The 13,939-nt window shown below is 44.7% G+C and overlaps 1 protein-coding gene across 1 annotated transcript in view; it reads right to left on the bottom strand.

Moving 5' to 3' along the window:
* LOC118370038 (ubiquinol-cytochrome-c reductase complex assembly factor 1) overlaps nt 1-13,939 on the bottom strand; it is a 43,961-nt gene that overhangs the window by 5,944 nt on the left and 24,078 nt on the right. The window contains exons 7-8 of the mRNA XM_035754794.2: nt 5,695-5,772; nt 5,295-5,408 (exon numbers count right to left, since the gene is read on the bottom strand). Coding sequence (XP_035610687.1) covers nt 5,295-5,408; nt 5,695-5,772 — 192 coding nt within the window. The remainder of the gene's footprint in view (nt 1-5,294; nt 5,409-5,694; nt 5,773-13,939) is intronic.

Raw genomic sequence — 13,939 nt, 5'->3', positions numbered from 1 at the left:
GCAGTAGTGATGACTGCATTCTTTTGATAAGTGCGTGAATTGGACATTTCCTTGTCCTGCTAAAGCATTCGAAATGTGCCAGGGAAAATGTACATTTTCTTTAGGAACATAGTGGGGTAAAAGTGGTCAAAAATATAAATAGTACTGTAGACACCCCAAAACACAATTTAAGTAGTACTTCAAAGTATTATTTTACTTATGTTAAACTACTGTATTTTACATTTACTGTAGTTTCCACAGCATTTGTCAACAACGAAATCTGAAAACACACTGGACATTTTGGAGTAGGTGCACGATTGGAAAAAAGGTTTGAGTGAGAGGTCTAACATGATGTCTCCAAGTTTCCACTAGGGAAGCCCCCGACTAAAAAAAACAATGTATTGGTCGACAGAGACTTCTGTTCTCGCGACCAATCGATGGATTGAAAATGTTAAATGTTTTTTTCTCCCCCATATATAGACATGCTATATGTTTTAACCAAATAAGCTATAGTCCAGGGTTTTTCTTTTTCTTTTTTACTATTTTCTGCATTGTAGAAAAATATTGAATACATCAAAACTATGAAATAACTAGAAATTAGAGATTCTTCAAAGTATTGAATACATCAAAACTATGAAATAACTAGAAATGAGAGATTCTTCAAAGTAGCCACCCTTTGCCTTGCACACTTTTGGCTTTCTCTCAACCAGCTTCACCTGGAATGCTTTCCCAACAGTTGTTGTTGTTGGCTGATTTTCCTTCACTTTGCAGTCCAACTCATCCCAAACCATATCAATTGTGCTGAGGTCTGGTGATTTTGGAGGCCAGGTCGTCTGATGCAGCACTCCCATCACTTTCCTTCTTGGTCAAATAGCCCTTACACAGCATGGAGGTGTTTTTTGGGTCATTGTCCTGTTGAGAAACAAATTATAGTGGGACTAAGCGCAAACCAGATGGGATGGCATATCGCTGCAGAATGCGGTGGTAGCCATGCTGGTTAAGTGTGCCTTGAATTAAAAATAAAATCAGACAGTGTCACCAGCAACACCCCCCCCGCACCATGTCCTCCATGCTTCACGTTGGGAACCACACACGCGGAGATCATCCGTTCACCTACTCTGTGTCTCACAAAGAAACGGCGGTTGGAACCAAAAATCTCAAATTTGGACTCATCAGACCAAAGGACAGATTTTCACCAGACAAATGTCCACTGCTTATGTTTCTTGGTGCAAGAAAGTCTCTTCTTCATATCGGTGTCCTTTTAGTGGTTTCTTTGCAGCATTTCGTCCATGAAGGCCTGATTCACGCACTCTCCTCTTAACAGTTGATGTTGAGATGTGTCTGTTACTTGAACTCAGTGAAGCATTTATTTGGGCTGAAATTTCTGAGGCTGGTAACTGAACTTATCCTCTTGCAGCAGATGTAACTCTGGGTCTTCCTTTCCTGTGGCAGTCATCATGAGAGCCAGTTTCATCATAGTTTTTGCAACTGCATTTGACATTTTTCCAGATAGACTGTTTCTATTTGCTTATTTGAGCTGTTCTTGCCATAATATAGACTTGGCCTGTACTCTGGAGCGAGAGCGATTTAGAGGTGGAGGGTCCGTCATGGTCTGGGGCAGTGTGTCACAGCATCATCGGACTGAGCTTGTTGTCAGTGCAGGCAATCTCAACACTGCGCATTACAGGGAAAACATCCTCCTCCCTCATGTGGTCCCCTTCCTGTAGGCTCATCCTGGCATGACCCTCTAGCATGACAATGTCACCAGCCATACCGCTCATTCTGTGCGTGATTTCCTGAACGAACGGAATGTCCATGTTCTGCCATGGCCAACGAAGGGCCCAGATCTCAATCCAATTGCGAGCAGGGCACGCGGGAGACCGGTGTTCGATTCCCCGACGGGGAGGAAGTAGTAGGCTGTCCTTGTAAAAACAAATTCTAATTTAACAGACTTGCCTAGTTAAATAAAATATTACACATTTCTGCACCCTAATTTTTTTAAATTCTAGTCTAACCAATACCCAAATAGAGATTAAGTGAAAATAAAAATCTCATTGATTTATCAAGACCAACCCCCATGCTTGTCTCAGAGCAGTGCGAAACTGTGCTAAAAGAGAGTTGTAGGTTTTGCTTCAAATCCTATTGCTTCTAACTTCAATATGCTCTTCAATTAAATAAGACTTACACCACTTGTAACAGCACATTACTCAACACTAGTGAGACTCATGTCGCCTACGGTAGGCCTACTGTATATCGAAAAATATGACGTGACTCTCCACCAATAATTAGAGGATTGGAGGATATTTCTGTAATTCAGTGATATTTATTCCCATAGTAATTCGTTATGGATCCATAACTAAATCAACATTTGCATTTTGAAAGAGTACTTTTATAATTATTTTATTAAATGAAAGCATAAAGATGCCATTATTAGTTACATTGTTTTAGTTTGAACCTGCAGACTGACACTAAGAATAGAACAGTGGGAACATTTCCCTAGTCAGCGCCATTATTAGTGCAATGCCCCTTAAATATTTGAGATGATTTTGTTTTGAAATAATGTAAAATGAGCGAGAAAAAGGCCATTCTTGAACATGGGGTGAGACATCGATATTAATTTGTTTTTAGAGGGAAAAAAACCCATGTCATCTCATGGGTCTCCCAGTCGAGGCCGGCATGGGTATTGAACCAGCATCTTTAGCAACACAGCTTGCACTGCTATACAGTGTCTTAGACCTTTGCGCCACCCAGGCGCTGTACAACGTGACCGGTCAGGAGTGGCCTTCAGCATGAGGAAAATAAGAATACTAACAAAATAAAACCCTGAGTGTAACAACAGTTTTAGTAAGTATTACTGAAGTTGTGCACAATTATCAGTTTCTATTTAGGTTTATGCCACCCACTCTGTTAGTAGGACCCAAAAGCATAAATCGGTGCTCTAACTCCCCCTTGCGCTGGTCTGGAGCAATGAAGTGGTGATACAGGGTATCGTACTAAACCACAAATGACCTCTAAATCCCACGGCGTAAACTCACAACTTTTAAAGGAGGAACCGCTGTACACTAAGCCTACTAATGATAATGACAATACTTATAATAATAGTTAAATAAATGACACTGAATAAAAACAAATGCAACAATGTCAAAGATTTTATTGAGTTACAGTTAAGGAAGATCAGTCAATTTAAATAAATGACTTTGGCCCTAATCTATGGATTTCACATGCCTGGGAATAACAGTTGGTCACAGACACCTTTAAAAAAATTTTTTTTTTTAAATCAGTGTCGGGTGTGACCACCATTTGCCTCATGCAGCTCGATACATCTCCTTCTCATAGAGTTGATCAGGCGGTTGATTGTGGCCTGTGGAATATTGTCTCACAAATGGCTGTGCAAAGTTTCTGGGTACTGGCGGGAACTGGAACATGCTGTCGTACACGACGATTCAGAGCACCCCAAACATAATCAATGCAGAATCAATCATGAAAGAACTTGGACATTTTCAGCTTCCAGGAATTGTGTACAGATCCTTGGGCCGTGCATTATCATGCTGAAACAGGAGGTGATGGTGGTGGATGAATGGCACAACAATGAGCCTCAGGATCTCAACACTGTATCTGTGCATTCAATTTGCCATTGATTAAATTGCAATTGTGTTCGTTGTCTGTCGCTTATGCCTGCCCATACCATAACCCCACCACCATGGGGCACGCCAAACTGCTCGCCCACACGACGCCATGGCTGTCTGCGTCTGCCGGTACAGTTGAAACCAGGATTCATCCATGAAGAGCACACTTCTCCAGCATGCCAGTGGCCATCCAAGGTGAGAATTTCCCCACTGAAGTTGGTTACGACGCCAAGCTGCAGTCGGGTCAAGACCCTGGTGAGGACGACGAGCATGCAGATGAGGTTCCCTGAGATGGTTTCTGACAGTTTGAGCAGTAATTATTTGGTTGTGTAAACCCACAGTTATCAGCTGTCCAAGTGGCTCATCTCAGACCATCCCTCAGGTGAAGAAGCCGGTGTGGAGGTCCTGGGCTGGCGTGGTTACACATGATCTGCAGTTGAGGCCAGTTGGACGTACTTCCAAATTCTCTAAAATGAGGTTGGAGGTGACTTGTGGTAGAGAAATGAACATAAAATGATCTGACAACAGCTCTGGTGGACATTCCTGCAGTCAGCATTCCAATTGCATGCTCCCTCAAAACTAGAGACATCTGTGGAATGATGTTGTGTGACAAAACTGCTTATTTTAGAGTGGCCTTTTATTGTCCCCAACACAAGGTGCACCTGTGTAATGATCACACTGTTTCATCAGCTTCCTCTATGTCACACCTGTCAGGTGGATGGATTGTCTTGGCAAAGGAAAAATGCTCACAAACAGGGATGTAAACAAATTTCTGCACAAAATCTGACAGAAATGAGCATTTGAGTCTTATTTCAGTTGATGAAACATGGGACCAACACTAAGGACCAAGACAACATGTTGCTTTTATATTTCTGTATAGTAACTAGGGCTGGGAAGATATCAGTATCGCAATATTTTTCCATGGCAACTGTCACTCACGGATTACATTTAGAAAGTTTTTATTTTAATAAAACATTGGTGATGTAAGCATACATAAGGCTACAGTACTGTGTGCCTCTCTGCTGTCAAAATCAATGCTATAACCAATCTCGTTCCCCATAAACCTGCTTTTGGTCAGTCTTAAATATCCTTAGTTGTGCATATTGGCACATGTTAAGGACACACCTATACTTACATCCCTCCCACCTCAGCACAAGCGAGCTGATGTTAGACAGGTAAATTGCCGAACCTGGCATATAGTGTGGAACATGCCGGTGTCAGTTTTAACATGACGAAATGTTAATATTTTTTTGTGAATAATTGTCTAAAAACTCCACTCTGGAGAGCCTAGTTTTCATAATTTTTCGTTATTTAAACATTCAGTTTAAATAACTAAAATTAATATACACTAGGCTCCCCAGAGTGCCCTTTTCAAATATTTCCTCAGGAATCCCAGCCATTCCATGTTTTTGAACTATTTCAGAACGAGCACACCTGATTTAACTTGTCAACTAATCATCAAACCCTTGAATAGGTGAATTAGGTGAGCTAGTTCAGGGCTACAACAACATTGTGAAACATCTGGTGGTCCCCACGTCTTTCCAAACCTGAAGCCAGGGCAGATTCTTTTTGGGTGCAGGCAGAAAACTGAGGCCAGAAACATTGGTTCTCTTTATTTGGGGAACCACTGAGGACTAGGGTCCAAGTATCCCATCTGTGGTGATATAGAGGGTCGTCTTCCTTTCTCACCTGTTTACGGACGTACTCCACCATGAGCTCCAGCTGCCTGGGGTCCTCGCACTGGCGGTTGAACATGTTCCTCCACAGGGCGGCCGCCAGCACCCCATCGTCCGAAAGGATTCCCTTCAAATGCAACAACACAGAGGAGGTGAATCATGGTTGTCACCTTCCATCACTGCGTTGTCAAATAGCACTGAGGACTGGACCAGACCTAACACAGTGGCTCCTGCAGGACCGTTCCGCCAGTCAGGCCTAGAACAGCACCACGAAATGCTAGCTGTGGACCTGTTCCCAAGCAGGCTTGGTCTCTGGGGCCCTTCCATTCCCAGTCATCATTTCCAGTGTGTGTTTTATACTATCTGCCACAGCTGAGGCAGAGATAACCCTAATGGTCAAAGCTGGGTCTTACCTCATCATATCCAAAAATAGCAGCATAGAAAGTCTCTGTCATAGCCCTCATGCTTTCCTTCCGGTGAATGGCATCAATCTAGACGGGTCGAAAGAGAGAAGGGAAGGAGGATGGAGGGATGTGGGTTAGCCAGCTGGAAAGCAAGGACCTAAGTTGTTAATAACACTATTTTGGGTAAACAGTCCCAATACTACTGCTTTGCTTGAGTTCCTCAAATTTGGTCACATTTTCCACATCAAGCGCATGCACGCACGCACACACACTTTCCCCTCCTGAAATATAAATAACCTTTTCCTTGAGCTGTTGGAGCCAGTTTATAGTGCTGGACTAGGTTGAGAGTAGGGGATCTTTGTGGCCACTCACTGAGTGTGTCCAGCAGGTGGAGTAAACTATCCTTACATAAATACACAGGTACAGCACACATGCTTACATACAGTACTGTATTAGGTACACTAAGGACACTAATAACACTCAGGGAGTTTAGATAATGAATGCATTGTAATAGACTAGGGGAGTAAAACACAGAATTCAATAGGCTATGACAAGAATGAAATCAGAGGTCGCCTCAAGGATTCTTCCATACAAACTCAGCAGCTTGAAAAACGGTAACCTGGAAGCGTTTTGAGAACTCAATAGACGAGGACCTAGTTTTACTGGTTCAACACGCCCAACTTCACATTTCAGGTGTGATGAGACACGCATTGAAAATAGGTCAATTTGAAGCAGGCGTGATAAGACCGGAGTAGAACTCCCACTTAGAACAATTACAACAAGGCCTAAACTTATACATAAATATTTGTATGAACATTGATACAACTGATACATAAACTGAACAAGTTCCAGACATGTGACTAATAGAAATGGAATAATGTGTCCCTGAACAAAGGGGGGGGTCAAAACGAAAAGTAACAGTCAGTATCTGCTGTGGCCACCAGCTGCATTAAGTACTGCAGTGCATCTCCTCTTCGTGGACTGCACCATATTTGCCAGCTCTTGCTGTGAGATGTTACCCCACTCTTCCACCAAGGCACCTGCAAGTTCCCGGACATTTCTGGGGGGAATGGCCCTAGCCCTCACCCTCCAATCCAAGACGTGCTCAATGGGATTGAGATCCGGGCTCATTGCTGGCCATGGCAGTACATTGACATTCCTGTCTTTCAGGAAATCAGCCATACTGTTTGTTTTGTGCGTGGTGGCATTGTCATGCTAGAGGGTCATGTCAGGATGATCCTGCAGGAAGGGTAGCACATGAGGGAAGTCTTCCCTGTAACGCACAGCATTGAGATAGCCTGGAATGATAACAAGCTCAGTCCGATGATGCTGTGACACAGCCCCAGACCATGACAGACCCTCCACCTCCAAATCGATCCCGCTCCAGAGTACAGGCCTCGGTTCAACGCTCATTCCTTCGACGATAAACTTGAATCCGACCACCCCCCTAATGAGACAAAACAGCAGCTCGTCAGTGAAGGACGAGCAACAGTGGGTTTGTGCCCATAGGCGACATTGTTGCCGGTAATGTCTGGTGAGGACCTGCCTTTACAACAGGCCTTACAAGCCCTCAGTCCAGCCTCTCGCAGACAGTCTGATCACTGATAGAGGGATTGTGTGTTCCTGGTATAACGCAGGCTGTTGTTGCCATCCTGTACCTGTCCCGCAGGTGTGATGTTCAGATGTACCAATCCTGTGCCAGTGTTGTTAGACGTGGTCTGCCACTGTGAGGACCATCAGCTGTCCTTCCTGTCTCCCTGTAGCGCTGTCTTAGGCGTCTCACAGGACGGACATTGTAATTTATCGCCCTGGCCACATCTGCAGTCCTCATGCCTACTTGCAGCATGCCTAAGGCACGTTCACACAAATGAGCAGGGACCCTGGGCATCTTCTTTTGGAGTCAGTGGAAAGGCCTCTTTAGTGTCCTAAGTTTTCATAACTGACCTTAATTGCCTACCGTCTGTAAGCTGTTAGTGTCTTAACGACTGTTCCACAGGTGCATGTTCATTAATTGTTTATGGTTCATTGAGCAAGCATGGGAAACAGTGTTTAAACCCTTTAGAATGAAGATCTGTGAAGTTATTTGGAATTTTACGAATTATCGTTGAAAGACAGGGTCCTGAAAAAGGGACGTTTCTTTTTTTTGCCAATGACCTTCCTTATGCCTCATCTGAAACTTAAGCTACTATATTTGCAGATTTTTTTTATTTAACTCGTCAGTTAAGAACAAATTCTTATTTACAATGACGGCCTACCAAAAGGCACACACCAGTTCAAAAGTTTGGGGTCACTTAGAAATGTCCATGTTTTTGAAAGAAAATGAAATTTTTTATCTGTTAAAATAACATCAAATTGATCAGAAATACAGTGTAGACTTTGTTAATGTTGTAAATGACTATTATAGCTGGAAACAGCTGATTTATGAAATAGTTACATAGGCCCATTATCAGGCCCATTATCAGCAACCATCACTCGTGTTTCAATGGCACGTTGTGTTTGCTAATCCAAGTTTATAATTTTAAAAGGCCAATTGATCAGTAGAAAACTCTTTTGCAATTATGTTAGCACAGCTGAAAAATGTTGTGCTGATGAAAGAAGCAATAAAACTGGCCTTCTTTAGGCTACTTGAGTATCGGGAGCATCAGCATTTGTGGGTTCGATTACCGGCTCAAAATGGGCAGAAACAAAGAACTTTCTTCTGAAATTTGTCAGTCTATTCTTGTTCTGAGAAATGAAGGCTATTCCATGCGAGAAATTGCCAAGAAACTGAAGATCTCGTACAGCGCTGTGTACTACTCCTTTCACAGAACAGTGCAAACTGGCACTAGCCAGAATAGAAAGAGTGGGAGGCCACGGCACACAACTGAGAAAGAGGACAATACATTAGAATGTCTAGTTTGAGAACCAGACACCTCACAAGTCCTCAACTGGCAGCTTCATTAAATAGTACCCGCAAAACACCAGTCTCAATGTCAACAGTGAAGAGACGACTCCGGGATGCTGGCCTTCTAGGTAGAGTTGCAAAGAAAAAGCCATCTCTTAGATTGGCCAATAAAAATAAAAGATTAAGATGGGCAAAAGGACACTGGACAGAGGAACTCTCCTCGGCCAGCATCCTGGAGTCACCTCTTCACTGTTGACGTTGAGACTGGTGGTTTGCGGGTACTATTTAATGAAACAGCCTGTGTATGTCAGCCTTGTACTGGTCTGTAGCTCCATTGTCCAGGTAAAGACAGAATATGCACTCGCAGAGCCATCTGCTCAGTGCCACGTTAATGCTGTGGGGAACAAGGGATCCCTTCATTTTAGTAACCCTCTCCTCTGAAGTTACATGGGCTTGCCCCGGTGGTGCCCTCAGGCCAGTTGGGTGGAGGAGCAGGAAAATGAGGCCAGGTTGAAGCAGTGCCAAGTGGGGCTTGAGCTGCCAGGGCACAGGAGTGGTTAAACTTCGGGAGAAGGTATACGACTGAGCTTACAGCGAGGGCCCCGCTACTGTAGTCATTATCAATCTTTACAGCTTGGGTTCTCATTCCCCCGCCACTGTCGAGAATGAGGTCACGCCAACGGATGCCCAAATTCTCCATGGAAAACCGGCTTTAACGAGGCATGTTTGGGTGACCGGAGCATGGAGAGCAGCGACCTTTGACTTCAGGTGTTCCTGGCGTGGTATGGAACTACAATGTACAATATTGTACTCCTATACACAGGACACACAAAGATGCTTCATGTTTCGGGATGGCTCCATCAGCTGATTCCAACTATTTAATAGGGGCGGTTACAGTATGTCGTGGTGATTATTCAGGGCCCTGTAAAAGTTAGCCCACTCACAGAGGATTACTCTAAATAGCTGGCAGCAGCTCGCCCGCCTCAGTTGGGCTAAATAATACTGATAATGGCCGAATACATTTTCCCTCGACACCTGAAAATGTGAGGATATTCTTATAAAATCCAATGCTGAAACCTTTCCTTCTTGATTTACAGTCTGCTCGGAAGGAAATCATGAAAATGGGCGAATATAGCGGCGGCCTCAGACGTTAGTGCGAGCGCAGTAAAACATATACGAGGGCATGGTCTTTGAAAATCGAGACATTGACATTTGTTTTACAAGGAAGGTATTCATTTGTCAGACATCTTTCTCTATTTGAAGACTTCAACATGAAAGTTATAGAAAAGTATTACTTAAAGCTCCAAGGGGGAATCTTGACTTGATAACCAGGCAAATCATTCCTTGCAATGAATAGACTGTGGGGGACAGGACATTTGACTTTCCTACTGTGCATATAGCTGGTGAAACTGTTGGCCAACATCCAACTCTGTACATGTTGACATGACTGACAGCCAAAGCTGGTCTGGTTCAAGAGAACTGGTTCAGGGGTTATGCAATAACACTATGAAAGTAGGCTATACAGAAGTAATCTATCCCATAAGATAATGTATTGTATTTTAAACAAGTTCACAGATAGATAAATGTAAATCAGGTATGAAATAAGAATTCTTCTGTGTTTTTCTGGGTCTTGAGACACAAAGGGTTCAGAGATGAGGAATGACAGTCACGTTTAAAGTTTGGGGTGGGGGGGCAGAGTAAGGCACCGACTGTTTTCACAGTTTATCATGACAGCGAAAACATTAAAAAGCTCTTCAAACACTATTCAAGCCACTGCTTTGGTAATGTTAATAATAGCGACACTACCGGGGGCTGCAACATCAGGACCCAATAGCATGACTTGGACATATACAGGTAACTGCAAAAATAAAGGAAACAAAGTGCTTAAATATGGCATTGGGCCACCACATTCAATTTTAGTAATTTAGCAGACAATCTTACCCAGGGCAATTTACAGTGCATTCATCTTAAAATAGTAAGTCAATTTTTCCTCAAATTATTTGATTTGAGCCTTATTTTACCAGGTAAGTTGACTGAACACATTTACAGCAACATCCTGGGGAATAGTTACAGGGGAGAGGAGGGGGGATGAAAACACCAATTGTAAACTGGGGATGATTAGGTGGCCAAGATGGTATGAAGGCCAGATTGGGAATTTAGCCAGGACACCGGGATAAACACCCCTACTCTTACGATAAGTGCCATGAGATCTTTAGTGACCAGAGAGTCAGGATACCCGTTTACCGTCCCAAACCCGAAAGACAGCACCCAACACAGGGCAATGTCCCCAATCACTGCCCAGGGGCATTGGGATATGTTTTTAGACCGACACCACTTCCAGCAGCATCTGGTCTCCCATCCAGGGACTGACCCGGACCAACCCTGCTAAGCTTGAGAAGCAAGCCAGCAGTGGGATGCAGGGTGGCGGGGGTTTAGATGTTTTCAGAAGATTTGCACGGACTCTGCCGCCCTAGCTTCAGGGGGCTGGTTCCACCATTGGGGCTTTGACTGGGCTGAGTAGGAGCTACCCTCCTGTATGGGGAAAGAGAAACCAGAAATTACAGAAAAGAGTACTCGGGTTGGAGTGTAGGGTTTGAACATAGCCTGAAGGTAGGGAGGGGAAGTTCCTCTCGCTGCTCCTTAGGCAAGTACCATGGTATTGTAGTGGATGCAAGGTTCAACTGGAAGCCAGTTGAGTATGAGGAGGAGCGTGGTGACATGGGAGAACTTGGAAAGGTTGAACACCAGTCGGGCTGTGGCGTTTTGGGTAAGTTGCAGGGGTTTGATGACACAAGCGGGGAGCCCAGCCAACAGCAAGTTGTAGTAGTCCGGACAGGAGATGACAAATGCCTGGATTAGGACCTGCATCGCTTCCTATGTGCGAAAGGAGCTGTTGTAGAGCATGAACCTTCAGGAGCAAGTCACTGCTTTGATGTTTGTAGAGAATGGCAGGATGTTGTCCAGGGTCACGCCAATGTTCTTTGCACTCTGGGAAGTGGACACTGGAGTAGTCACCATGATAGAGAGGTCATGGAGAGGAAGAGAGGTTATCCGGGAGGAAGAGCAGCTCAATCTTGTCGAGGTTGAGCTTGAGGTGGCGGGCCGAGATATCTGCAGGCAAGGAGAGATGCGTGTGTGTGTGGGGGGGGGGTCATCCGTTGAGTGTCATGAGTGTCATCCGCAAAGCAATGATAGGACAGACTATGTGAGGACATGACAGAGCCAAGTGCCTTGGTGTGAAGAGAGAATAGGGCCAAGAACTGAGCCTGGAGGGACACCAGTAGTGAGGGTACATGCTTCAGACACAGATCCTCTCCACGACATCTGGTAGGAGCAGCCTGCAAGGTAGGATGCAATCCAAGAGTGTACAAAGCTTGAGACGCCCAGCCCCGAAAGGGTGGAGAAAAGGATCTAATTGGCAGCGGATACATCTAGGAGGATGAGAACAGAGAGTTAGCTTTGGCAATGCGGAGAGCCTCCGTGACACAGATGACAGCAGTCTCGGTTGAGTGACCGGTCTTGTAGCCTGACCGGTTAGGTTGAAGATCACGCTGAGAGAGAGTTGGTAAAAGTCAGCACACTTTAGTATTTTGGAAAGAAAAAAAGGGTATGTCGTTTTTTTTGCAGTACTTTTACCATTTTTCTCCCAAATTTCGTGATATCCAATTGGTAGTTAGTCTTGTCTAATCGCTGCAACTCCCCTTCGGACTCGGAAAGGCGAATGGTGAGAGCCATGTGTCCTCAGAAACACGATCCTGCCAAGCTGCACTGCTTCTTGATACACTGCTCACTTAACCCAGTAGCCAGCCGCACCAATGTGTCGGAGGAAACACCGTCCAACTGGCGACCGGAGTCAGCTTGCAGGTGCCCGGCCCGTCACAATGAGTCGCTAGAGTGCGATGGGACAAGGACATTTCATCCAACCAAATCCTCCCCTAACCCAGGCAACACTGGGCAAATTGTGTGCAGCTTCATGGGTCTCCTGGTCACGGCAGGGATTGAACCCAGGTCTGTAGTGACGCCTCAAGCACTGCAATGCAGTGCCTTAGACTGCTAAGCCACTCAGCAGTGGGTCTGATTTTTCCTAGGGTTATAGGCAGAAGCTTGACATTTTGAGTGAAAGAAAGTGGCTGTACCAGCAGATAGAGGAAGAAAAGGTATAGAGCCAGAACAGTTGATGCACCTAGGCATACAGTGCATTTGGAAAGTATTCAGACACTTACTTTTTCCACATTTTGTTGTGTTACAGCCTTGTTCTAAGATTGAGAAGGAAAAATATTTAATCAATCTACACAATATCTCACCAATTGGACGAAAAAGCAAAAACAGTAAAAAAAAAAAAAAACAGAAATACCTTATTTACATAAGTATTCAGACCCTTTGCTATGAGACTCGAAATTGAGCTCAGGTACATCCTTGATCATCCTTGAGATGTTTCTACACCTTGGAGTGAACCTGTGGTGAAATTCAATTGATTCGACATGATTTAGAAAAGGCACACACCTGTCTGTGTAAGGTCCCACAGTGCAAAAACCAAGCCTTGAGGATGAAGGAATTATCCCGTAGAGCTCCGAGACAGGATTGTGTCAAGGCACAGATCTGGGGAAGGGTACCAAAACATTTCTGCAGCATTGAAAGTCCCCCAAAACACAGTGGCCTCCATCATTCTTAAATGAAGAAGCTAGGAACCACCAAGACTCGTCCCAGAGCTGCCCGCCTGGCCGCCTGCCAAACTGAGCAATCGGGGGAGAAGGGCCTTGATCAGGGAGGTGACCAAGAACCCGATGGTCACTCTGACAGAGCTCCAGAATTCCTCTGTGGAGATGGGAGAATCTCCAGAAGGACTACCATCTCTGCAGCACTCCACCAAATCAGGCCTTCATGGTAGAGTGGCCAGACGGAAGTCGCTCCTCAGTAAAAGGCACATGACAGCCCACTTGGATTTTGCCAAAAGGCACCTAAAGGACACTGACTATGAGAAACAAGAGTCTCTGGTCTGATGAAACCAAGATTGAACTATTTTGCCTGAATGCCAAGCATCACATCCAGAGGAAACCTGGCACCATAACTACGTTGAAGCATGGTAGTGGCCGCATCATGCTGTGGGATGTTTTTCAGCGACAGGGAGACTAGTCAGGATTGAGGGAAAGCTGAATGGAGCAAGTACAGAGAGATCCTTGATGAAAACCTGCACCAGAGCACTCAGGAGCTCAGACTGGGGTGAAGGTTCACCTTCCAACAGGACAACGCCCTAAGCCCACAGCCAAGACAATGCAGGAGTGGCTTCGGGACAAGTCTCAATGTCCTTCAGTGGCCGAATCAAAGCCAGGACTTGAACTCGATCATACACCTTGAGACCTGAAAATAGCT

This window comes from Oncorhynchus keta, chromosome 37 (assembly GCF_023373465.1).
Source record: "Oncorhynchus keta strain PuntledgeMale-10-30-2019 chromosome 37, Oket_V2, whole genome shotgun sequence".
Taxonomy (NCBI): Eukaryota; Metazoa; Chordata; class Actinopteri; order Salmoniformes; family Salmonidae; genus Oncorhynchus; species Oncorhynchus keta.
The sequence above is the reverse complement of the archived record's forward strand: the minus strand, read 5'-3'. Positions and strand labels throughout refer to the sequence as shown.